The following is a 27,044-nucleotide window of genomic DNA, read 5'->3' as shown; positions in this document are numbered from 1 at the left end:
CTTTCGGTATGTGACTGTTACCCAGAAAACACACTCACTGTGCAGACTTCCTGAATGTTTGAGATCTCTGAGATAAATGTAAATCCATTTCAGATTTATTTCACGTACTCTCTAAATAAATTTCAATGCAAGTCTTCAACACATATGTAACATATATAAAGGCTCCATTGAAATATTTGGATTTAATAGCACTGAAAAACAAGGTCTCCACAGAGGCACAGACTGGACCTCGTCTTACCTCACTTTCCCATAAGCCAGCAGGAATTCTCTGATGCCAGGAGAGTGACATGAGCATTATTGTGAGGTGTATCGGACCGAGCATAGAAACACCCTGCAAAATGTGTCCTGTCATTTCAGGGTGGAGAGAACTGTCAATAATTGGTCCTGTTTCTACAGTGATTCATTACCATGTTAATTTTTATTTTTTTAAGTTAAAATTTACTTTTAAAACTCCTACCGCACAGTTTCTTTTGAGCCTTGACATATTAAAATGAATGAATCCTTGTTATCTCCATTAGAGAGATTAACTATTTAGGTGATTATGGGTTTCCTGCTGTTCTGAAACTACTGAATGGCAAATTAGGAGCTCCTGATTTTGATTTGCAGATTGAGAGAGTGAAGATCCCATTGAGGTGAAGTACAAAACCTAGGTATTTACTGTTTATCAGGAAACGTTTAAGTCACAGCAGGTTTCCCCTTAGAAAATCCAAGACAGATGTAGTTCTGAATGTTTCTTGTTATTGTTTGAACACGGGACTCTATGTTGACTGTCTCAATCAGATTGGAAATTAAAAATTACTTTACATTTTTCTTGGTGTTCTTTTCCTTTCCCTGACTTCAGTATTGTTTGTGTAAGTAGTTTTGGACACAAAAAGATTCCCCTTTGTGGGTTGTTCTTTCAGCTTTTTGCCTGCATATTCTAACCATACCATGAATGTGGTATGATCAAACACAAAAAAAGCAAGCGTTGCGTAGTGGAAAGGTTGGACTTAGTGAACCATGGCAAGCTCAACAGTTTCCTCAGCAGTGGGATGACCAGCTCCACTGCACTGCCTTCGTGAAACCTCTTTATTAATGGCTGTATGTTGCTCTCCTCAAATATGCAGCCATATTCTTAATGATAAAAGAAAAAAAAAAATCACATTTTTTCTGCTATTTTTATCTTTCCCCTACTCAGATCAGCCTCAGAACAATCCTTAATTCAGTACTATGTTTCATGTGACTTTTTTCCTTTTCTTTGGCAGGCTCTGAGCAGCAGTCTGTACAAGAGTGCATCACCTTATGGCTCTCTTAATAACATTGTGGATGGGTTAAGCTCCCTCACCGAGCATTTCTCTGACCTATCCCTTTCTTCAGAAGCCAGAAAACCCAGCAAGAGGCCACCTCCTAACTACCTGTGCCACCTCTGCTTTAACAAGGGACACTACATCAAAGACTGCCCACAGGTAAGGAATATACAATATTATGGAAAAATCTTCATCAAAATTTTCACCATTCCTTGATTTAGTAACACAGAATTTGACTGAAATAGTTCTGTAGAGTGAGTAGCACTAAAGAAATACCTTGACCAAGTGCCAAGCTAGCCATGTGTTCTTTTAATCTATTCTTTATCACAATGCTGATGGAAAAAATATGCTATTTCATTTGCCTAATAAGAATTACAAAAGATGTTCAACTAGGCACACAATAAATAGATTTTGGAAACTTGAAAAAAGGCTACTATGTAACTTTCTGTCACAGAGATTATATAAAATATGTTTTCAAGCAGCATACTGTATAGTCATTTTGGCAATAGCACTTAATAAAAATATAACAAGTTATATATGCTAAAGGAGAATAAATTGTTACACTGGTTGAGGATATTGAATCAGCATCGCAGTAACACAAGCTCCAAGTGTATCTGGTGCAAAATGTCTTCCGTCTCATAGAAGAGGTTTGCTGTACTTGGCCAATGTGACACTCTTGGACTCCCAGAACTTTTCTGTAGTAGCAAAACCTGGCAATATTTATTTCCTTAGAAAAGAGGTATAAAGCGCTGTGCACTAAAACCACTCACCAATCTGCAATTTTCTTTTCTGAGGCTCCAGGCCACAGTGTGCGAGGTTTCTCCATCCTCTCAAGTTTCACCTGGATGCAGGCATGTTGCTGGCTTAAACTTTCACAACTCCAACAATATTCTATTGTACAGTCCCAAGGAAATTAAAGTGCTGCCAATACCCTAGAAATACAGATGTGGACATTACTGGCATCCACTTCATTATGGCTTTAACCTCCTACCCTCTTAACGTGTGATTTTCAGCAGAATTAATCTGCATAGAATTAACGACAGTTAATTCGCCCATTGAGGATGCCAGACATATATAAGCCAAATCACAAGCGGAAAAGCATCTGCCAGCTGAGCAAGGTCAGCATGGCATCGAGTCTAATGTCAGATGAGCTTTAGCTGAGTGTATTCCTTCTGCTGTTATGCACAGACTAAACTGTTTTCTTCATGCACTTTAGCTGTGTATCTTTCATTAATTCTAACAAAAACTGTGGAATTAAAGTACATTTGCAGTCTTGGGTGGGGCACTTGAAAATATTTTTACTTCATGTTATTTCAATATACATTGAATAAGGCAGTTTTCTTTAGGGAAAAAAATATGAAATTTTCCTTGCTAGATCAAAAATACTCCTGTTTGTATACTTCTGTGTTTCACGTACTTAGTTTAGCTTGTTACAGCAAACGTAGAGATAGGACCGCGTAATAGCGTATATTACTTAACAAGGGGATTAGAACTACAACTACTAAATGTGCGCAGAAATAGAGTGCTGAACTGTGGGAGATGGCTGTGCCGTGCTGTGTAAGAAACCAAATGAAGGCAACAGGTCCCTTGACGTGCAAGCTGCAGCTCACGCAGACAGTCCCAAGTGAATGTGTCAGAGTTGGAGCAGAAATGCATTATTTATTTCATAGGTATTGTTAGAGTTTTGAGGCATTAGAGATTAAAGAACAGTTAATGAAAATTAAGGATATATCCTCAGAAATCCAGGAGATGCAAATAAATTAAGGCTCTTGCAGGAAGATTAATTTACTTAAATTATACATCCTATATAATTTTTTTTTAAGATTTCACTAGTAACATCTCCAATTTCTCTGTGAACCAAGAAAAAAAGACTTCCTACAGAGCATACTCTGTGGCTGGCCTATGAGCTAGTAAGAAATGAGTGAAGAAACACAGGACCAGGAGGCATCTGCTTGCTCACTGCACGTGGTCTTCTACAGTTACAGGCAGCCATATCATAGTGTCCCTTTTGTAAACTGATCAAGTTTTAGTTGGGAAGTGTTTCAGTATTCTGCCCTCGCTACTGCTGATGTAGGAAGCTGCTCCAGAACCTCGGTCCTCTCTTAATTAGAAATCTTCCAATTACCAGGAGAAGTGTAACTCGTGGCCACTTCATAGTCATTTGTTCTCCTGCCACCATTGTCCTCCACTGAAATAGCTCTTCTCCCTCCCTGGTGTTTATCTCAGGATGTATTAATAGACTGCAATCGTATCCTCTCTCAGCATTCATTCTGTAGGACTAACCAAGCCAGGTTTTCTCCATCTCCTCACAAAAAGTAGATGGACACTCTATTCCCCAATTCTTATGGCTGTCCTCTTGTGCTTTTCATCTCCATGTGCGTGCATGACTACATGTATATATGACATCCCAGAACAGATCTCATCAGTGCCTTTTGCTGTGTGTGCCCCTATCTGTTTCTATAGATCCAAGTTTATGTTACTTAAGAAACAGGTGATATGAAATCAGTTCTGCTTTACTGGAGATTTCTAACACAAGCAAGTGTTTTATGGTCTAGTCAGCATATAAGTGCTTTCTTGAAAAAGAGCAGACTTAAGTGTTCACAGAAACTTAAGCACTTCCCTTATTTTATCTAAATTTGAGGACAGATCTACAGGGGATGACCCCGTGTGCACGAGTTACATTCAAAATGTTGAAAACATTGTGCACAAGAAGGGAGCGCCAATGGAAGGGTCACACCTTTGTTAGAAGGGCCCCATTGGTTACCATGGCTTTTGACAATAACCGATTTCTTAATTTGAACATTATATGCACCACTTAATAGCTTAGGTTTTGATGCTTAGTTTTTCTAGTGCTGTCAAAAATGAAATTTGTTTTGCGAATCCTACCAAAAAAGGGCTGTAGCTATGCATTTTTAAAGTCCTTAAATTTGGATAGAGAAAAGAGATAAACTAATCTGATTTGGACAAAATGCATATCAGTAAATCATATGCTATTTTTATTTTCTTTTTCTGTAACTGCCTAATAAGAAACAGATTTTGAAATGGGGTATTTTATGGAGTTTTTCCTGCATAACAAAGAAATTGTGTAACAACTTTAAGACTTTATATCCTCCCTTAATTCTGCTTGTTATAAACACCGTAGAGATATGTTCTTTTTCTGTTGCTGTAGAAGTTGATGGCATACCATACTGCTGAACATACATGTATTGGTTCAGATTTATATCTTGAAGTGATGATGGTATTCTAGGAGGTTAAATAATTATAAACAAAAAAGGCCAGCTTTACTATTTGAGTACCTCAGATACCTGTAGTTTGTCCAATAACCTGTCCAAAATTATCTGTTTGGAAATTGAAATGGCATTCAGCAAAGTTCTATTATTTTAGCACGTAGTTTGTGTGATCTGTAGTGATAGAAGGTGTGTTTTCTGTTTTAGAAACTACCAGAAATGAGAGCAATGTTATGACCAGAGTTAATCACTTCCAATTTGCTACATTTGCAAAAACTGTTGCAATTATTATGTCTGTAAAAAACACAGCACTTTTTATCTTTAGTGTCATCTTTATAGCATACCTACATTTTCTCTGAACTAATTTTTGAGTTTCAGTGGCTTAGATGATAACATCTTACCCCTCTGATGCTCTTGCACATGCAGCACTCCCATTGACTTGAATGAATTGAAAAATGTCTAGAGAATAAAGGATAAAAGCCTTGCTCTTAATATAGCAGCACTCTTAAATTATCATTGAAAGTGCCACCAAATATACAAAATACTTCTCTTTAAATAGCAAGGAATGTGAGCAATGAGAGTACTTTTCCTATCTCATTTACTAGTAGTTAGTTGCATGATATATAAATATATACGTATATAGATTTGTCAAAACTTTGTTTACTTGTGTAGTCAAAAGTACCATGCCAGTGTACATCTTGCGTAGGTGTGATAACCATAGGTTTTCTTTTCCTTGCCAGGACAAATAATGAGCAGCTCTGGGCCAGTAATAGTTAAGATAATGTAATGAAGAATCATATATCTAGCAGATATAGAAACTCATAGAAGACCTTTTCTAAAAAGTTACATTGTCTGTTTTCACCCATTATCAATGTAGTCTGTATTTTTAAATCCTACAAAATCTAAACAGTGGGATCATTTGTACTATGCATGGCCTGTACAAAAGGAATCTTGCTCCTTTACAGTACAGGGATGTTACTGACATTACCATACTTCCATGATGTCGTCACCCTAAATTCAGACCTATCATATAGGTTTTATATGCAGAAATTACAGGATAAGGGTAAGGTGTTAGATACAGTGTATATGGACATTTGTGAATAAGCCACCTAGTTCAAGTTCTTAGAAGCTGCTGAGTGATTGAACCTTTGCTATGGCTCAAAATCTTCTTTGGGAAATAAATATGTGGATACAGATCCTAGACCTCATTTATTGCATACGTCATTCCTCTCGTTAATTTGGGCAGTAATGGATTAACAGGAAAGGCAGCACCAAAGCTCATACTCGTAGATGTCCAAGCTCAGAGCTCCAGCAAAGCATCTCCGTATTCAAAGTTTCGAAACTGCTCTACCTTGTGTTTCTGCCAAGCACCAGTTCCATCTACTGGTCTCTCTGTCCTAACTTCATTCAAGTGCTGTCAAATCCTTTTGTGAAAACATGTACAGGACTAGTCACTCAAAAAATACATGGCTCCAGCCATGTTTTTCGAGTGCTGAACAAGGAGACTGCTCCAATCCCTGTGCCAGTGCCAAGCTCTCTGAAAAAAATCTTCCTGACAATTCCTGTAAATTCCTCCACAGGCAAGGAACTCTCACATCATGGAGACTTACTGGGGGGGAGCGGGGAAATACCACCATTCTGCAGTCAAATCCATGGTGCACAACTATTTAGTCTGGTCCCTCAGACATACAGAACTGTTACATAATGCGTTTCCCAATTTTACACTATACTCATAGAGGAAAATCCATGTGCGTGCTCATAGAAGTACAGACATGCTACCACTGACGTATACGTAATTGCAAACAATATTAGCCTCATTTTGCACTGCATTTTTAAATCTGTGAATGAAATGTATGGCATGATCCATATTAATGAGGCCAACAGTGATCTTTGAAGCAAATCCTGTAAAACTAAAGTACCTTCAGAACACATATTCAAGTCAATGGGAGTAGTAGGTAATTACTGTGGCTGCTTGAGTTTGCATAGATTTGCTTTTGTGGTTTCATGCAGGATGTAGAAGAAATCAGTGTCAAGCTGAGTTTAGTCTTTTCTTCTTAGTCCATAGCTTGGTCTGCCAGATCTTGCTGCCCTGAAGCTGTCCCTCCCCGTGGTCAGATACAGTGGATCTTTGGCAGTGGAGTTGGCTCAGCAGGCAGCTATTTGGCTGCAAGATTGCAGCGACTCTCATGCCTGAAGCATTAATCTGATTTGTCTTGTGCCTTATGGTTGTGCAAGGATCTCAAATGTCAGCAAAATGCAAGGAGTCCACAGTTGTGCTCCCTCCAGGTACCAAAGGCTGGCTGAGATGGCAATAATGAACAAGCTGCTGTCTTTACAATGATGGAAAGATTTTACCTTTCTGGGTTTTGGCTTAAAGATCTTAATTTTAAAAAAAAAAAGGCAAAACAAACACAAACCTTTTGAAATTTATTTTTCTTTTCAAGTGGAAGATGATGTTTCAGAGATCTCTGGAATGACAGGTGATCATAGACTTTGAAAAAATCTTAAAATTCACTCTGAAAATAATAATTTTGGACAGTTGCTACATTTTACAGTACTCTTGGATATTGGCTGATGGCTTCCAAATAAACACGTCTTTTCTCCATTGAACTGAGTGAAATGTCAGAGTTCTTACTCAGTTATAGGATGAGGGGTCAAGCTCTCCAGTGCCTCAGGAATCTGAAACCCTTTATGGCTCAATTTCGCAGGCTCCACCATAGTTTTTGATTGGAGTATACTTGCTGGCATTTGATGTGCTGCTGTACAGGAAAAAGCTGTTAATTTCTACTATACGTAATTGTTTTCAAACTGCATGTGGCGCTCCAGAAAACAAATCTATATATATCCAGCTCCTCCGTTCTCTATCTTTGAAATACATTTTGATACATCAACCCATTTCATATAGTGCTTATTTCTTCACCTAAATACATCTTCTATAAGAAATTGTAATTCCTAGGTGTTCATTCTGTAAATACCTACACACATACTAAACTTCCACCTTATGACATACTACAACAATTTGAGGCTCTCAAAAGTCTTGTTTATACATAACATCCTACTTTAATTTATTCATATTTTTCCACTCAGAACCTCCATAGAATTATTCTAGATGATTTGGACTTGGCTAAGATTTTTTTAAATTACTTTTTTACCACATGCAGCCACTTTGACAACTCCATGATATCAAATATACTACAAAATTTATTGCAGAGTTGTTTTTTTGCTTAACTCATATGCTTGAACTTACCCCTGCCAAGTTTTCTCAGAGTTTCTGAGTTTAGCTGGATATATTTTCTCAGATAATTGCTACTTTTATTATGAAGACTTGCAGAAATTTTGTAACAAAAGATGGTGGGCTGTAATTTTGTCACATCCATTTTACCTCTGGAATTGTAAGCTGTTTAAGAGTCTGAAACATCAGAAAATCCTCATTTCTCTCTGTTTTGGAAATTCTGAATAAGCTGTGCATGTCATGGCTTTAAACCATTTATCAAAGAGGCAAGTAACTTGGACAGCTGTATGTGAGTAGAGGGGATCCAAACAGCCCTGCTTTGACAGCATGCTCCCAAAGTACTAGTTTTAAAACTGGCATTTGTGTCCAGTTGTTTGATAAACTGGGTGCTTGGAAAGAACATACCGAACCCTAACAAACCAGAATAAGAGCAGTTAGATAGTGAAAAAGAAAACAGAAATATCTAGTGACCTGCGTCTGTGCCCCTTTCCTGTCTAGAACACTACCCAATATTGCATTCCCAAAAGTCTGGAAGACTGGCCAAAACAAAAACTCCTCCTTCAGCACCGTTACTAAGCCATCATTCCTGCGGTTCTGTCTTTATTACTGATATGAGTTCAAACTTTTTTTGCTGTGGGAAGTGCAAGGTAAACAGATGCGATAAAGGCAAACACTGTAAAGAGGGCATGCTTGCTTGGTCTTTGCGGCGGCCTTGGGGTGGAATCTCAGGTCCTGTGCGATGGTTACCAATGGACTGTGTGAAAGGTGTTGGAGGACCACCTGCCATGGTTTCATTGAGGTTTTCCAACTTTTTGTTTACTTTTGAATCTCATTTACATATTCACTGTCTAGACAAATTCAAGGTGGTTGCCCACTGACAACAAGGGTGATAACAGGAAAAGAATGCTGTTTAAATGGGTACTTGGCATTTTGACTGGGTAAGGTTTCAGCATTGGTAAAGCCTCAGCTGGGTCCAGGTTAAGCACAAGAATTCAGGGAAGACTGGAGAGCAGAGAAATTCATTTGGGATCTCTGAAACATGACTTCTGTTGAAAGACTGAAAAACTAGTGGTGTTTGCTCCCACAAAAAGACATATTAATAAGTTGCAAACACATAGAAAACCTTGCATGAAGGCGCAGTTTGTTTTCCAGATCCACAGCTAATGAGTCCAGAATACTGGACTTGAACTAGGCTGCTCTTTCTAACAGCGAGGCATTGAAATAGAGTGCCTGGAAGGCTCTCTATTATTGGAAGACTTTCAGAACAGTATAGATAAACATCCATCAGGGTTTTCACAGGTCATCCTGTCCAGGGACAAGTGAGACAGCATCCCAAAGCATCTCTCAGCCTTATTTTTCTACTATTGTGTATCTGCATACTAATAATACAACTCATTATCTTAAATATGCATAATTTATATTTTAAAATAGTGCACAACAGACCAGATCCAAATCCTGTGCAAGTCAATGGGAGACTTTTATAAAAGTCCTTTGAAGTAGACTGAACATTGCATTGGTCTAAATGTGAACTCTATTTACCAACAATTTGGTATTTACTTAGCTTGCAGTAAAACTCCTGATAAACCATAATTAAGTGCTTAGCTTGGAAATGAATACTGCGAGCGTTCCTCTTGAGAGGGAAAGTAATGTCTGGTTTCCAGCCCTCCACAAGCAGATTTATAGATAAGGTAGAGAGAGAACTACCAGGTCAAAACCACACTACTTTATCAATTCCTCATTCATACTGATAAGAAAGGAGTAACGGAGGATTAAGTGAATCATGTTTTCTCACTTCGTAAGAGTATTTTGGTTTAGTGTGAAATATAGGTTGTGGAATTTTCATCCATGCTTGGAAGCATTCAAGATTTGACTGGGCAAAGCCCTAGGAAACCTGACCTGAACTCAATGCTGGTCCTGCTTTGAGCAGGAGGTTGGACTTGGTGATCTCGAGGTGCCTTCCAACCTTAATGATACTGTCATTCTATTCTATGATAATTAACTAAATTTTCATGCTCTGCAATAAGAGATCACTAATTGTTCTTCAAGATCTCTGTATCTCCCAGCTGTAATGCTACCACAGTCCTTCCTCACTGTGCTTTTAAATAAAATACTCTTGCAAAATACAATACTGCTAAAACATAAAAGTTGAAGCAAACAGGCATTTATTACAACAACAAATACAGAAAACAGAAGACCCTAAGCCTTGGAAATAACACCCGTCAAAATGTCCATGCACAAACACCCTGTGTAAAAATGTAGCTTCATTTAATCTGTATTTAGAAAGTCAATCAAATAACTTTTTCAAAAGGAATTTTCTCTAGGAAAATGTTTATTTCAACAAGGTGTTCAGTGGAAAAAGCAAAAGGTTGAAGCAGACATCTGAAGTGGAAGAAACATTCTCTGCTTTGTGATGTTTCCTAAGTTCCATTTACTCAAATGAACATTAATATCTCTTATATATCATTTCCCAGTTTCTCACAAGTGAAAATGCATTTTCTGATAATCTGCATGCCCAGTTAAAGAAGGCCCACAAGCTCTGAGGCTGGATGGCATCAGATAAATGGGGCATGCTCTGGCTGTGGAGGAGAAAGCGAACTGCCTTGTCTCTCTGTCCCTTTTCCTTTTAACTTACGGTACAAAGGAGGAAGCTGGCAAACAGCAAGAGCAGTGAAGAACGAGAGCAAATCACTAAAGGCAGAGCAGTTTCTGCTGGCAACAGCTAGCAGCTGCAGCTCAGCTTCTCCTCGCTTTTCCGATTGTCCCAGGACAGTCTGTAGACTGAGGACACAATTTCAACCCAAGGGACCCCTCTCTTATTTTCCTGCTGTCAAGATGTACCAGTCAGTCCTGCCTTTCCCTCTTGATATGTCACTTCCCTCAAGAAATTAAGATGCTAAATGAAAATTAATCCCTATTCCATTTCTCTGGTATAGCACAAGTATCAGTGATGTTCAGCTGTATCTGGTTTATGTCAATAAATATAAAAGGAGCCTTAGATATTTCAATATGACCCCTTTTATAGCTAAAAGGTCTATTATGACAGAGTTTCTCACGTAACGCCCATCTATGCCTTGTGCGATTTCATATATCCTTCAGACTGGCTGAGCGAGCTAGATCAGAAGCAGGAGAAAAGGCAGCACTGCATGGCTCAGGAACACAAGTCTTTGTGGTATACCGATGCATGGACGTCAGCTGCTCAGACATCAAGCTCAGCAGGCATCACGCAATCAGATTATATAGTCCAGATGATGCTACAGAGTATACTATGTGAGTTGAGTTCACTTATAATCAGCAATCCTGTGGCTATAAAGGAATACTTGAGGATTAAAATTGGTTTAGAAGTCATTGTGCCTATTGGAGAAGAGACCATTTGATCTTGGCAGTGATGTTAATATTGAAGAACCTGTTTAGCATTTGTAGTCCTAAAGAGGCTCTCCTCTGGACGTTTAGAGTAGCTCTCCAGTCACTACTCCATCCCAGAAGGAGCACGTTTTGATACGGCCACCATTTGCTGCCCCACAGCAAAAGCCACGTTTTAGCCTTACATTAATGGTAGTTTAGACCAGATGACCTAAAAACTGACTGCAGGTTCCTTGTTGCAGCAGCACCAGTCAGTGCATACCTGTGAAAGGATAGTGTCTGTAAATTTCCCCAAAACACCAAACCTGGAGGCTTTGAAGACTTGTGAGCCCTGGTTATGCTAATTTTCTTGCAAATTCAAGTGAGAACAGAATCTCTATTTATTTTGAATTTGGTTTTTTGACATAGGGCCATTCCTAGTGCTTTCAATGTTATAAAAACTGTTCATTCCCTAAAATTAGTACCATTAAACAGTCACTTCCATAATTTTGTTTTTCCCTGTTTATATTCTGGAAGCATCAGCTCTGACTCCACTCTATATCCAGAAGTTCAATATATTTATGTTGTACAAATGTATAATGTGACTCTGAGAAACCTAGTAACTTCCCCCACTGTTAGACTGAAAGAGCTGAGAACAGAACTTCAGTTCACAGACACAAGTCCTGTTTTAACTCCTAGACTATTTCAGCTCACCAAAACCAATAGTAAATATCTCAAATTTTCTAATTTACTTTTAAGCAAATACACCTTGCAAAAGAGTAATAGATTTGCTGATAAGTTTACTGTTAACTCAGTTCCTTAACATTTTGTATTTTACACTAGAATTTATCTGTCATGTTACTAATAGAAGACTATTATTTAAGGAGACATTGCCCAGGTTTGTGGAAGGTTTGTTTTTTCTTCCAAATTTCCTTCATGGGGCAGAAAAGCTAAAATGTTTGCATGGTAATTAGAGAAAACAAAGAATAAGCCTTTCATTTCAGAGCCTGGTCAGTGCCAAATTATTAGCTAAGGCAATAAAGCCCTAGACAAGCACTTAAGCTGAAACGTTTGGGGATTTTATCAGCAACAGCAGACATTTTGGAAATGATATAATCTTGATTACTAGTTCATCCTCAGATTTGCATCTGATTTTCCGCAAGACACTTACTACTCTGTGTTTCTAACGCGTTCTCTGACTGTGCAGAAATGTGCGTAGGAGTACAGCAGCACCTTTTGAGATTTTCTGTATTACTGAGCCCTGTAAACAACTTCTTTTTCATTCTGCCAAGAGTGAGCATGTTTCAACTACACTTAGACGTCATCTCAAGCTGTAATTTTGGACGTGAGTTCAGAGTAACACTGAACATTTCCCAGGTTCAAGGGTTTCATATACAAATACTAGTTTCAAGTCCATTTCTAATTTTAACCCACGGTACAGGTGTGCAGCTATAGATAAAACTCTGCAACAGCACAGACAAATCAATACTTCCACCTGAGCCAGCGTACCCGCACCACCTGGCAGCAACCAACACCAGCCCAAGCATGCACCCAGCCCTCCCAAACGCTGCTCCGTGGGTCTTTCTTGGGCAAGGAAAGGAGACCCTCCAGGGACTTCATGAGAGCAGAGATAACCTCTGAGATGGTTTTATGTAGCAGTCATGTTACTCTTACTCCTACATGCCTGATTACAGAGCTGCGGAGATTAGAAGAGCAAAAAGTAGGGGAGAGAAAGGATCCTTTCAAAGAAATGGCAAACAACAAGGCTTTCCCAGAAGATCGAAGAAGATTCATCGTTAAGGTAGAAAGGCAGCTTTAGTTTAAATAGTCTTAAAAAGCAAAACTTAATAGTAGCCATTCCAGACCTGCATTTTGTATTTCTCAATGCAAGTTAGAGCTCTGCAAGTTCAAACAGATTTCTGTAAATCCTGGTTAAGAAGTTTAGTAGATTAGAGCTAAATGACAAAACTGCACTGTTATCTTCATCGTTTTTACCAAGAATCTTGAAAAATTCCTCCTGTAATGTCAGGTGTCCCCAGGCCTGATTCTCTGCACCCTTTACATGAGGACAAACCACCACCAAAATGGCCATGCTGGCTTTTGTGCTGCGCTTTGCACGAAAGATGGGAAAGCAGAGAATCAAGCCCAGCAATTTTCAGGTTTCCTTGAAAATGGTTACTTATGTAAATATAGGGGTTAGTTCCTTTCCTGAGATTGTTCTATGGCTGACAGGTGAAATACATATCCACCTGCATTTCACCTGTGACAGGCATAGAACTTTCTCAGGATAGGTGATATCCATATCTCCTGAGATAGCATAGCGTGCTCTTACACATAGAAAACTAACCATACTCAGTGCTAGTCATTTTTGCATTAGTGACCAAAAGTTTCTATCGGTTTTCTGCTACTCTAAACATATTAACACATCTGTATCCTACCTGATGTAATGTGGACATAAAGTGTGTAGGCTGAAGCTCTGAAGAGGGGACAGAGGCCTGTTTCAAGGATGTATGAAGTTTTCTTGAGGCAATTCGCAGGGCAGCGTGAAGGCCTGACTTCCACGTTCAGCTTTCCCTAGTATCTATAATCACTCTGCTTTCTCAGATTGTCACCATTTTGTAATTTTGTTTGATTCCTGATCCTAGACCCCTCTGATCTAAAACACGACCAAAAGCTTCTTGTCTATCCCCCTTCCTCTGTGTGACCCAGTCACAAATGATACTTTGAGTCTCCTCTTCTCCGCTGAGTGCCCTGAGAAGACAGGGATCTCTGACATGGCGCTCGTGGTCTGAGTGCCAGACGTCCTTGTGCGCTGGGGAGGGACAGGAAGGATAAGGTGGGCTCTAAAGATGGATGCTGCGTGCCTGCAACCATTAGCCTTAGCAAATAAGATGAGACATAACAGTCATCCAGAGGTTGTTAGCACAGCACCACGTACAGGGCTGACAGACGGTTACTGCTTGTATTACTGTTGCTGTTGTTCAGTAATGAAAGCTGTAGTAATTAATAGCAGTCTGACTTTTAGATCACTGCTAACATTCCTGTTAAACTTAAAAAAAAAAAATTATTTCTCTTGCTGGTGTCATTTACAGCAATATCCTGAGCAGCAAGTCTTAACTACAATTTTATGGTTGGTTTGTGATAAATTATTCTCTTGCATACTATATTGAACCTATTTAAATAGAAGACAGGAGACACTATAAACCTGAAAAGTGGTGGTATTAACGTGAAACTATTGGAAAGGCACTTTTTTTTAAATAATGTTGATATATATAAATAAATAATACGTTCTTCTCTGTAGCTGCTTGAGGCACAATATATCCAATATACCAGCGTAAGTGGGTACAGCTAATAAGGGCTGTACTGTTTATGCTGAGGTCACAATGTGACTCACATTTTGTGTTTGTTTGCAAAGTTGGAGTAGAGAACAGGGCTTTTTTTTTTTTTTTTTAGCATTAACATAATTTTAACTCTCATCTGCTTTCTTCCGAGCTCCCATTCCTGATTCAGCACGCATGAGTCTGCTAATGAAATCCAGATGTCAGACGAAAAAACAATAAGCTCTCCCACCCATCTGGTGGATCAGGTTTCTCAGAGATTGGGGAAAAAAAGAATCGGGAGAGATTCCTAGAATGTCTGAAACTTTAGATTTCAGTGCGTTTTCAGAGAGCAGAGGGCAGCAGGGGGGATGGTTTGGAGGTAAAATTGATAGGAAGTCAAGATTCTTGGTGGAAAAGTGAGAATAAATTGAATGGTTATGTTATCAGTTTCTCCCAGTCCTAAAGAGACCTAGTATATCCCAAATTCAGTGCTGCTACTGAAAAGTTGCACTAAGCATCACAAGTAGCAGTTCTGAGTCAGAAATAAAAAGAGTAATGTGATATGAATTACTGAATTGTTTTATTCCTTGGCTTTGCTGTTTCAGGGTCCCAATCCCTCCAGATGCTCAATAAACCTGGGAGGAGAAATTGTAACATCAGCCCCCAGTTTACTGTGGAGGATTATTTGCAGAATCTCCAGCTGTGGCTCTGGGCCTTCCTCTCTTTCACAGCTTAAGCCTAACCCTAGTCCTAAATTCAGCTGTACACAAGATGCCCAAGCCCTTTCCAGTACCAAAACTTGTCCTCAGGGGACAAGTTTTTTGAAGCCCTCAGCTTCTTAGGCAGCCTCTTTCTAGCCCAAATGCAACTGTAGCTTTAGGCTTTCTCCTTCTCTCGACCCTAACCCTGACCATAAACCTAACCTTTAGACAAAGCAGTCCAGTCCTTCCTATAACCAAAGCTTTGCATTTTTTCTTTCTCTCTACTATTTTTTGTTTCTGGAATGTATCATAATCCTTGAAATTTATTACACCTTAGGCCTGAGAAGGGGTCAGAAATTTCTGTACCAAAAGACTTGAGATGAGTAGCCAATTGGAAAAAGAAATTTGCTTCACTTTTAGAGCAAATACTTAGCAACAATCAATTTTACTCAAGCTTTTTATGTGACTAATTCAAAGGAATGTTCCCAGTAATTCTCAGACAAGTGAATAATTGAAATAAAAGTGGTGTCTTCTGTACTTCCAATAACATTAGGACGCATTGGGGTTTGCTTTGACTTCGAGAGGCGTGTTTCCATAGGCACAGATTGTGAGGCATTGCAAGCTTCCCTCATTTCAACTCTATTTGACTTAAAACACGCCAAAGTTACTTTTATGCTGCTTTGGCATCTATGTTTCCACAGCCATGCTCCTCTAGATTGGCAAGATAGAAGAGTTTTATAGGTTCTTTGCCAACTCTGTTGCAACAGCAGACTTCTCTTCTATGCAGGCACTTCCCTGATCTGTGGATGGTGAGTTGGTGGCCTCACTGTGAAGAAAAGCTCCCTCTCAGTCACTCTGGTCCGTTCTATTCACTTCTGTTCCCCTTTCATATAATTTAGCATCTGAGCGTTCTCAAGACATACACGCTTGTGGTTTGCTCTCCCAGTCTCTTCCTTGTGCAGTAATGTAGTGTTTCTGTTTAGTAACTGTTTTTCTTAAACATCAGAAAAATGAGGTCAGATATAGGTACCTTGCACTTGGAATGGGAGAAGGCTCCTGGGGAGCTATAGTTCCTGTGAGAGCCTGTAGCATTGTCTCAGCTCAGCCTGTAACCCAGGAAAGCTCCCCTTTGCCTACTAATGAGTGCTGCCCTGCTGGAAGAAGTTTCCATTGTGCCAGAAAGCAGAGCGGTCGAAAGAAGTGGCCTTCTCTCAGCAGCTGCCCCTCTGCCAGATGTGTCTGACCACGGTGCTTGCAAGTTCCTCCTCTGCTCCAGGGCGGCTGGCCCAGGCTACTTCTGATCCAAAACTCCTGTAACCATACTTGTTGAGATGTAATACAGCGTCCTGTAAATTTGGGGTTTTCAAATGCCATAGCTTCACATGTGTGAATGTTGTACTGTTTTCCATGGAGGACTGTGGCTATACCTATTATGATGGAGATAAACCTCCTGACCATCTCGAAATGGCATGATTACTTGTGGGTGCTACTTAGTGGCAGTTCAGCATCGGCACAGACTCCAGGAGCTCTCTGCTGTCAGACTGAACAGAGCTATCGAACGTTTGTGCCTCCTACGAAGGGAGCCGCTCTGTAGCTACAGGCACTTCAAAGTACTTGTTCACTACTATGTATTTGGCCCAGGTTATCGAGCTGTTCATTATTCATGAGCTGGTCTTATCTGAACCCTAGTTCACATTGGTGATTACTTGTGATGATGGATGGTTAGAGCTGGGTGCAGTCTGCAGACTTTGCATTAGAGCCTGTGTTGTTTTAACCGGTTCATCTGGTGGTTGTACACAGAGACTCAACAGCATCGGTGTGCATGGAAACCACAGCAGGGACCAGTGGCAGAGCTGTAATCAGTCACTGCTCTTGGGGAGGGGAGACTGAGTGATCCTTTCCATGAGGGATGCAAACCACCTCAGTGCAATCCCTTGGACCTTACCCATCTTTCTCAGGAGGAAGAGCAGTATCTTATGAAAGCATCGCTCTTCATAAACATTTCTTATCATGTCTTTTCTCTCTACCCCATAGTCTTCTCTCTTACAAGCCCCTAATACATTTGATGGCTGATAAGGGCCAAAAGCAGAAGCTAGTAGAGATAAGAGCCAGGGAAGTGTGAGAAGCAAGAAGACAGCTGTTGCCTGAAGACTGCCAGCTGTTGAAAAATAATCAGAGAGGGCAGTGTACAGCATCACCCTAAGGTTAGTTAAATAAGGACTTGGTCTAGCTCCCATCTACGTCTGTGGAAAAGACCTACTCATTTCAGAAGGAGCTGGAGACAGATACAAGCAACTTTGGATGGTCAGCCGTCAGAGACAGGCTGTTGTCTTGCTCCAGCAGAATTATTGGAGCACATACAGAGGTCTGACCCTGCTGACCCCACGTTCTGTATCCTGTCATACTCTCTCTTTATCTCACCTCCATTCTTGAGATTCTTTCCCAATCAATTCCCCTCCTTATCCAGCTGCTACAGTTAAATCCCTCATTCCATTTCCAGAGTATCTAACGTCAATATTTTGACCCATTCAGTCTCCTTTCCAAGGTGCCTTCCATTGGTGTAGGAGAATTATGGCTGAAGAATGGATATTTGGCACACTGAAACAGATGTAATGGGGAATGGAAAGTACAACTCTTGTATTCCTTGTATACAGTTCCCAGAGACACAAGCCTTATCTAGCTTTTCCAAACTCAACCTTTTTTCCTTTATTTTTCTCTTTTAATCTTCAGCAGCTGTCATTTCATTCATCACTGTCATTTTATTAATCACTCCAGAAAATATGTTGTTTATCTGCTTAGCACATCTTGCAAGTTAAGACACAGTGGTTTCATCTCTGGATATTTTTAGCATACCTTGAGTGGTTATGTTACAACAAGAAACCATAGCCAAAGTGCAGTGAGCCCCAAGAGTTAAATCTATAGATTTAGATCTATAGAAAGTTATTTGAAGTTCTTGAAAAAGCCCATAGTAGGTTTTAGTAAGACTCTGTAAGTCAGATTGTCAGCCAGCAATTGAATATCCAGCAGTAAATATTCAGTCTCCTTGTAGAATTGACCTATTCCATACTGCTTCTTTAAAAACCCGATTCCCGATTCCTTCTCACTTAAGGCAGATCTAGCTGGGATGAATAACTGAATTTGGACACTGTAAGAAATACCATACTGCACATCTTCAGAAAACAAAGCTTCTTGGAGCTGATTTTTCTTTTAAGCCCTCCCTGACTTTTCTGTTGGAGTAAATTACATGGACTAATCAGATAAACATCCCACAGAACACAGAACTGGTCTTCTACCACATGTAGCTGAGCCTTTTCTGCTAGTGTAGCCTCATTTCATACAGGTAGAACTAGAGAACTATCCTACAGAACACAATATAGGACATCAGTCTATTTTCATATCATTTATTATCAATTTGGGGAAAGGAGTTTGGGTTTAGTTGAACAGTCTAGCATAGTTTTAACATGCAGCTAGATTACCAGTATTCTAACATTCAGGTTTGTTGCTTAACTATGGCTGGTAACTAAACTCATGTGATATTGTTCCTTATGACAAAAATAGCAATATTGCTTTTCCAGAGATACTGTACCAGGAAGTGTGTTTGCTCAATTTTTTGTAAAAAGTAAAGATGGTTGAAGACAGTTCACTAAAGATCAGTAGATATTTAAAGAATAATTTGTCATACAGCCAAGTCCTCTTCAAAATCTATTCTCATGTACTTCTGCAGTCATCAATAAATCAAAAAATGAGGTCTTCAGCACATCCATATGAAACTTTTAAAGTTGAAAAACCCTTAATATTTGCAAACTTCCCCAGTGTTCATTCTAAATACCACTTTTATTCTCCCTGTTACTGTTCAGAACGCAGGTACTTTACAGGAAACCTTCCACATGACTCTGGAATATTAAATCACAGAATCAACAGAACTGCTGAGGCTGGCAGGGATCTGGGGAGATTGGCTAGGCCAGCCCCTGCTCAACACTACTTGGGTGTTGAATATCTCCAAGGATGGAGACACCACAACCTCTCTGGGCAACCTGTGCCAGTGCTCAGTCACCCTCACAGTAAAACAGCTTTTCTTATATTTAAATGGAACTTCTAGTATTTCAGTTTGTGCCCATTGCCTTTTGGCAATGTGTCTCCTCTGCCACTGGATACCAGTGAGAAGAGTCTAGTTCTGTCTTCTTTAATCTCTCCCATGCTACATACCAGCTACGCAAAGCAGAATCTGGGGAGCCTTCTGAATTAAGTATTAGTTGTGTAGGACAGGTTTTCAGTGTGTGGGAAGCCAAGATGGCCATGTGGCATCATTTACCACCTGTGATCCAAAGTCTAACAGGGTTGATATGAATCAGATATTTTTATCTGATTCATAGGATGTTAAGAAGTCACTTGGACCTAAACTCTGGCTTGGCTCAAAACAGTTACACCTTACATGTCACAGTGCACTGCCATGTAGAGAATTAGGGTTGCATGCATTGCAGCGTGTGATTTCCAGTTCTAGAAGCAGCTCCTTGAGAGCTCCTATGACACAAATATACCCTACAAGTCCCATAAGATAGAAAATAAGAGGTATAGTCATGATAGATTACCAGCTGGAAGACAGCTTTTTCCCTCAAATACTGAGTACACTCTCCAGGGAAAAAAGCCAAGTCAGTGAACTGATAGAATTTTGCCCATCTAAATAGTTGATACAGAAAATTCCCTTGAGGTAGGCAGTACATTTCAGATGCTGGGGTGAAGAAGCTCCGAAAACATTGGATTAAAAGATGCGGAAGTAATCATCTGAAGTGAAATAATGATCCAAGTAACATTCTGACCACCTCAAATTCCACTTTCTCTGTCCCAATTGAGTGGGAGAAAGGGGAAGGAAAGAGAAACTAAAACCAGAACTCCATTGAAGTCAGAATATCTGCACTGGCTTTAGTATTTTCATCAACTTCTTGACAGAGAGAGTTCTTTGCACTGCAGATTTTGTGTTGCAGGAAATTTGCAATCAGCTCTCCATTTTCAAAAGAATTACAGGACTAGGATTTTCAAAGTCTTTACTCCCACTTCTTTTCTGTCCTTGTTGAGTTTTACACCGCAACCTCTCCTAAATTTTTAGCGGTGTTTTGTGTGTTAGGCTTTAAGGCTGAAGGCAGGCAAGCCTGACGGGGTCAGTGCTCAAGGAGAAAGAGTGTGATTCTGTTCAAGTCTGTGGGGATGCATCTGTTTGTAATATTGGATGATCTGGCCCACAATAACAAACAGGAAAAGCCAGGTAATACTGTTAGCTGAGAATTTCAGCTGGCGTAGCATCCTGACTTTATTTAGCTGCCATGTTTATGCGATGGAAAGAACTCAAATTGCACAATGAATATGTGAACCTTGAGTCAGAAGTGGCAAGGCAACTCCCTCAACCTTTTATTATAGCTCATACTTTTCTACGCGTTTCCATGTTAACCAAACATTTCTCATTCTGTACAATGCCCCTCATTAGAAAGCTAGCTGCTTCTTTCTGATCCAAGGCTGGAGATACAAGTTTTCAATACCTGCATCTCAGCTGACACTGAGACCCTTGGGTCAGATGTACCAGCAGTGCTGCAGAGCTAGCCTGCGGCGGATGCGCGCTCTGTTCCCACCATTTTACTGTCCACTTAGGTCCTTGGAACTATTAAACTTTCTGCTTATTTCTGCACAGTTGACCTAATTGCTCAGAGAATTGAATTACAGTACATTTTTTTTCCTCTTTTTAATGGCTAGTCTTGATTAAAACCCAAATCAAACGACAATGTTGTAGCGCACAAGATCATCAGTGACAAACAAAAAGTTTAATTTTTTTCATAGTGTCACACTGGAAACTCAAGATTAGCTGACTGACAGTAGTGGTATGAGGTCATTTTCAGAATCGCTCTCATGAGAAATTTGCTGTACTTAGGCTAACAAGTTGTACTCCTCTAATTTTCCATTTGGCCGTGCTAAAACATAGTTGTATACAACTTACCCAATGATCGAGATCACTGTATCAGTTACCTGACTCTTCATTATGTACCACACCCCAAACACTGTCCTCTGCAGACCTTATTAGCCCTTATTTTACCTTTGTCACTCTTTTTGACTACAAGTCAATGTAATATTATCAAACTGAAATAAAAGAAAGGTGTTGCTTCAACATCCACATGTTAAAAATGATGAATTTTTATTTTCAGATTCAGCTCACCACTAAACTGCTTTTGACAGTGTGAAAAGCACCTTGTTACAACCAATTCAACTATGAGGATGATTCAGGGAATGGTGAATTTGTGAGACTGAATTACTAGTCATCATTATGAGTAAGAGTCAAAGTTGTTCTAGTATTTTTCCAAAATATAAAAGCCTTTCTAATTTTGAGTGTTTGAATTTGACCCCTATCTATATAATTGTTCGTATTAATGTAGTTAAAATTCTGCTTATGTTCCCTTGTCCTATAGAAATATTGTATGATCACAAGCAGGTAATACAATGTCTTAAAGGTTTAACTATGAAGACTAATAAATAAAAATCCTAGGAAACCTGTGCATAAAAGGGTTTAGATGAAAAGCACTTCAAAGTTGCATTTGATGAAAAATCATGGGATTTTTATGCTTTGATGAAAGTAGCAAAACTAAAAAAATAAGAGTTGAAACAACATAGTTTCTGTTTTATCAAACTAATGGAACATTTAGAAATAAAACTCCAATATTATTTTCTGAACAGGGTTTTTTATTCAAATAATTTTAAAGAAAAGTTATTTCACTGGCTTTTATGATCACCCAATAATGTTTGAATTTGTGATGCTAGTTATTTTGCTATTCTGGTACAGAAGGTTCTCTGAAATCTTTTTTCTCCCTCCTCATTCGCTTCTTATACTTTCAATCAAACTTTGTGGGCTTACACTAAGGCCAAGATCTCATTTGTAAGTCCAACAAATCAACCCTGAACACCTTTTACACCCTTAAGTACATATCATCACTCAAGCTAATGGTTTCTAAATGCCAACAAAAGTTGTTGTCACTGTTCTAATTTCTCTCTCACTATTAAATCAACCCAACTATGATTTCCCTTTCAATTTTGTATTTTCAAGAGCTGTGGCTTAAGCTAGTCAAGACATACAGAAACTAAGGACCAGGAAGGAATAAGAAACGGTTACACTACACATGCGCATTTTTGGCACTTAGTGTTTTGATGAGAGAGTTGTATCACGGTGGTCATTCCTCCTAGAGCCATTTATGAGAATATTTTTGTCTTTATCTTATCTTCACTTTTAACTAACACTGCGTCACTCTGGAGAAGGCTACCTCAGAAAGAGGAGAAATTAAACATGTAGCAAATACACCAATGTTCTGCCAAAGTTTGAGGGAAAGCAAATAACTCGATGGAGTGCAGGACTGGAACAAACCTATTACAGGCTACAGATGCAGGTGCATTTGAACAGCAATCTGAATAAATGCTGCTTTCTTGTGCCCTTTTGGTCCTAGAACTTTGACTGACTTCTCATTCAAGTCAACCTCACAACCTTGCTTTAGTCCATATGGAAAAATGTTGTCTGGACGTTTTCATATGCTTTACAATGAGTCCTATTCTCACGATCTTTCCTCTTTAGAAGACACTCTCCATCACCATAATCATCAACAGTGAGGAAATACCTTCAACAGAAAAATTCAGCATGCACTTGTGGATTATTATTCTCTGGAGTGTCACTAAAGATACCAGGCTCAAGATGGAAGTCTACTTATGAAAAATTCCAGCCTAGAGATGCTGGTCAGTGTCAAAGCACGTTTCCCCCGTCCACCTCTTGCAGACCGTCATTCACCTTTTGGATATCATATGACAAGAACACGTCCCTTCTATGCGTCAACAAAAGAACAGGCATCAACGTGCTTCTGCCCAGGAGTCTGGGCGAGTTTCTTCCATCTTTCTGGAAAGCGAGTAGGGTATGTTAACATTTGACAAACCACACAATAATCCATTTTCCTGTACTGCATCTTAGCTATACAAGACGATCTTAGCAATGCCATGCAGAGGATGCTGGCTGAAGAATGAACAAAGAGGATGGCTATTACAAAGCAGCAGTATTCTCATTTGCTCTAAAATTCTCTTTCTCATCAAAACCTTGGCCTCCTGCATTTTGCCACACTGCAATAGCATTTGTCAGATACATCATGCAAAGTTGGGTACAACAGACATCTTCTTTTATAATTTTCCGTTCCTACCCAATTCCTCATGTCCACAAGGACATGTCATGAAAGCAGTATTTTTTCCTTAGATCTTTTCCTGAGACCAAATTGATCAGGGCATGCATGCTCTGTTTGTGTGGAGCACTGATTGCAGTGTGACCTCATGCAAACATGAGCAATTGACGGATCTTATGCTTCCTGGAAGGAGGAGCCAAGATAGTGCTTCTCAGTGAACAAGAAGATGGAGGAGGGAAGACAACAGCAAGAAAAATCAAAAGTAAGTACCTTGCCTGCATGGAGAAAATAACTATATATCTCTAGTGAAACGTGGTCTGAAATACCTCAATAGCTTGCTATAGAGGAGGAGGTGGAACCAGGTTCTACTGTACTCCCCTGCTAGGGACGCTTTGAAAAGCTGCACTGACAGCTTTCACTTTCGTGCTAAATGCCACCTTTCTAAAGCACCATCTCTCTGTGTTCCTCCTGGCAAACAATCCTCTGCATATGATATGCCTCACTTCTTATTTTGATTTAGTAGAAGTAGCGCGCTAAGTCTTTTAGAGTTATCAGTGAATTGGTGGAGGTTAAAAATAGCCACTGGTCCTCTTACATTGTTGAAGAGATCCCTGCATGCCCTGTTCTCAGACTTTGTCCTCATGAATTCTCCTGTAACTCTGATATATGAAACAAGGAACTACGGCTCTGGAGGCAAGGATCTCAGTGTTAGTTTCACCAGCTGCGTTAGTGATATTTTTCTCCTTTTAATCTTTGGTACTCTGCATAAGGTAGCAGTTCACAGTATTTGGCAAATCGGGAGCTCAAATCCAACCATAATTTCTATTTAATCAGTATTATGCTTCTATTGTCACAAGGAAACTAAATAAAAAGGAAGATCATACCCTGATGACCTGCCTCAAATTATGTATTACATGTTTTGTTACTTGGAAACAGCAAAAAGTGTGCTCTTCCCTTACGGTACACAACCCCCAGGAAATATATAATTGTCTCTTTAGCACAAATCACCATAAATCTTGTACGATTCTAAGTGGTACAATCAGAATCTGTCCTGATTCAAGTAAACACAAACTTTAGTGGCTACATGACATCCGACTAACCTCCAAATGTGCTGCTTTACAGCCCAGCTCTGTTCATACTTCTGTTGACAGGTCAAAGTTGTTAAAATCTAAATTAAGAAAACAGACGACACCCGAAGAAAGACCGTGTGTGTACGTGTACGCATGCATATGTGCATGGCTGGCTGTGAGGGGACAGGGAGTGCTGAGGGAAGGCGGGCTTGGAGAGGGAGCACGCTCACTCAAATTCCCCGAGAAGGAAATCAGCGGTAGAGAGCAGGAGAGAAGCTTCCTGCCAGCTGCACAGAGCTGTGCAGGGGGATGCAGTCTTCCTTCTCATTTGCTGATCTAACAGAGAACTTCCCTTTGCTGTCACTTGTCAGCCAAAAATGAACTCCTATGAATGCCTTTCTTACCAGAAAATTCTAACACACATTTAAAATCTTAGTGGACGTGAAAGAGCGGTAGTATGGTCACTTGTCATGGATTCACTCTGCTAGGCAGTGTTCTGCATAGTCACAAAGGTTCCTAGTCCCACAGGGATGCAAAATGTCAACAGTGGAAGAGACAAGTACTTTATACAAAAGAAATAAGTAAAATAAAAGTAAGAAATCTTCCTAAAATATATCAGGTTTTCTATGAAAGACTCTAGTCTTTCTCATGGCATCCTGCGTACAAAATCCACTAGCAATGCTTTGCCTTTGTACTTCATCAGTGTGGAGCACTGCATCACAGCATCTTTAGGCCAAATTGTGGACTACTTCTAAATACTTTTGATCCAGAAGCTGCTCTTTGAAACTGCCTCACATATTCAAGCCTAGACAGTTCGATTCTGCTCAGTAACTTATGAAAATATTATAAGCCTAGAGATAATCCCATTCACTGTCCAGTGAGGACCGTTCCATCTGCTATTGTCTTTGCAGTACCACATATTCACCACAGAAATACAACAGAGAGATTGTGTGCGGACCTCCCCAGTTTAGCTGCAGTGTGCAGTATGCTAAGGAATTTCAGTCACAAAGAAGATCCTTTTTTACAAGAAGGCGGTAGTGTGCCCTTAGAATCCATTCGCATCACATAAAACAGAGCTGTGTTTGTTCTGCCTAATGGACTTTGCATGGAGCATCTTTCTAGCACAGTCAGAAATATATTCCTTGGCTCTACCAGTTTGCCCTGAGGCGCTGCAGTACCCCACACATTCTCCCCAGGGAGTTCAGGCTTTTCAAAATCATAGCCAGGTCCTCCTCGGTAAATGCGTGTGTCCCTCCCTGGAACTTCAGTCTAGCATGTTGCTACCAGCTACACGTCCTAACTGTAAAATATAGGTTGGGAACAGCATGGGGGATATTGTGTTATTTCTTTAATATAAAGAGTGACTGGACTATGTGTCTGTAGTTGATCGAAGTCAATCATTATTGCTCACTGCATTGAGAAAGGGAGCTGTTTAATGGGAATCAGGTTACTACTGCAATTACATTATAGCAACTAAAATAGTGAGCTCTAAAGCGAGCAAAATAGCATGGCTTTCAGTAACTGATACTGAAGTAATGGAGAAATTCCTGGAGAACTTGACTTCCACAGAGGCTCGCTGAGTCAGCAAGCTCTTCCAACTTTGTCCCCTTTCTTTGCCAGTTCCAGCACTCAACTTTGCAGTCATATATTCTCGAAAGTATATCTTTTTCCTCTGCAGGTCATCATTGGTTTTACTAGTAGAACCTAGGAGTTAAGACTTTTTTTGACTTTTAATAAGCACTGACGTTGTGCATATTGACTTTAAAATCAGTTCTGCTTACTGTCTACCACAGGCATAACAATAGAACATACAAACTTATGTGGCTGGAGTGAGTTAGGCTGACTGTGAACTCACTGAGGCGACAGACTGAATCCCAGCCAGCTTCCTGCACAACAGGCTTTTCAGATATTTTTGTTTGCATTTAGACTTCTTGTAATGTGTAGCACATTCATTTGGATGTGAGAGAATGGTCTTGTGGTTTAAGCTCTGGACTGGGATTAAAAACATCTAGGTTGAATGCTGACTGGTTGTATGTGCTTGGGTTAGTGATACTGTCTACCCATGTTTTATAGATGAGGAACTGCGGCAAAATCCCATCTCACCTAACAGAGACTAAGGTCTTGTAGCCAAAGTATTTTTCTGTCATTTTGTACAACTCCTACTGCAATAGACTCAGGATCTCTGCTTAGTAGTAAACAATAAATAATTTTTAGACAAGAGCTGAAAACCACTTCATCACAGCTTGTCTCAGCAGGTCTGAGGATAAGTGTATCAAGTTAGCACAGCTGACATACCACAGGTTTACAGAGTACTATTTACAAAAGGCATGGGAAAGCAAAGAGGAATTCAAATATGGTTCAAAACTTCCAAGTGGAACCTGGTTTAGCCTCCTGGATGTGCCAAGCAGGGCTGGAAAGCAGACGAGAACAGTTTCATGAGATTTTCCTACTTCTGGTCAGGCCAGAAATTTTGCAAGAGCAGCCTTTCTCATGGTATTTGGCACTTTTGCTTCTGGTCTTGCCTGAAGCCTGGAGGCAGAGCCATGTGAAAACACTAATGGAAAAAGCAACTTCTCTCAATGCATTTGATCTTCAGCTACAGCCTCAAAGATTCATGTTCTTTCTCATACTTTATCTATGCCCAGCTGTTATTTGCAGGTCTAAATGTTTTTAACTCATG

The 27,044-nt window shown here is 39.8% G+C and overlaps 1 protein-coding gene across 1 annotated transcript in view; it reads left to right on the top strand.

Annotated features, from left to right (window-relative positions):
- Positions 1-27,044, top strand: part of ZCCHC24 (zinc finger CCHC-type containing 24) — a 116,327-nt gene that overhangs the window by 15,823 nt on the left and 73,460 nt on the right. The window contains exon 2 of the mRNA XM_054831392.1: positions 1,245-1,445. Within this exon, the coding sequence (XP_054687367.1) occupies positions 1,245-1,445 (201 nt within the window). The remainder of the gene's footprint in view (positions 1-1,244; positions 1,446-27,044) is intronic.

The sequence above is a fragment of the Grus americana genome, chromosome 7 (assembly GCF_028858705.1).
Source record: "Grus americana isolate bGruAme1 chromosome 7, bGruAme1.mat, whole genome shotgun sequence".
In the NCBI taxonomy this organism is placed as follows: Eukaryota; Metazoa; Chordata; class Aves; order Gruiformes; family Gruidae; genus Grus; species Grus americana.
Note: the sequence above shows the minus strand (reverse complement) of the source record. Positions and strands in the feature narration are given on the sequence as shown.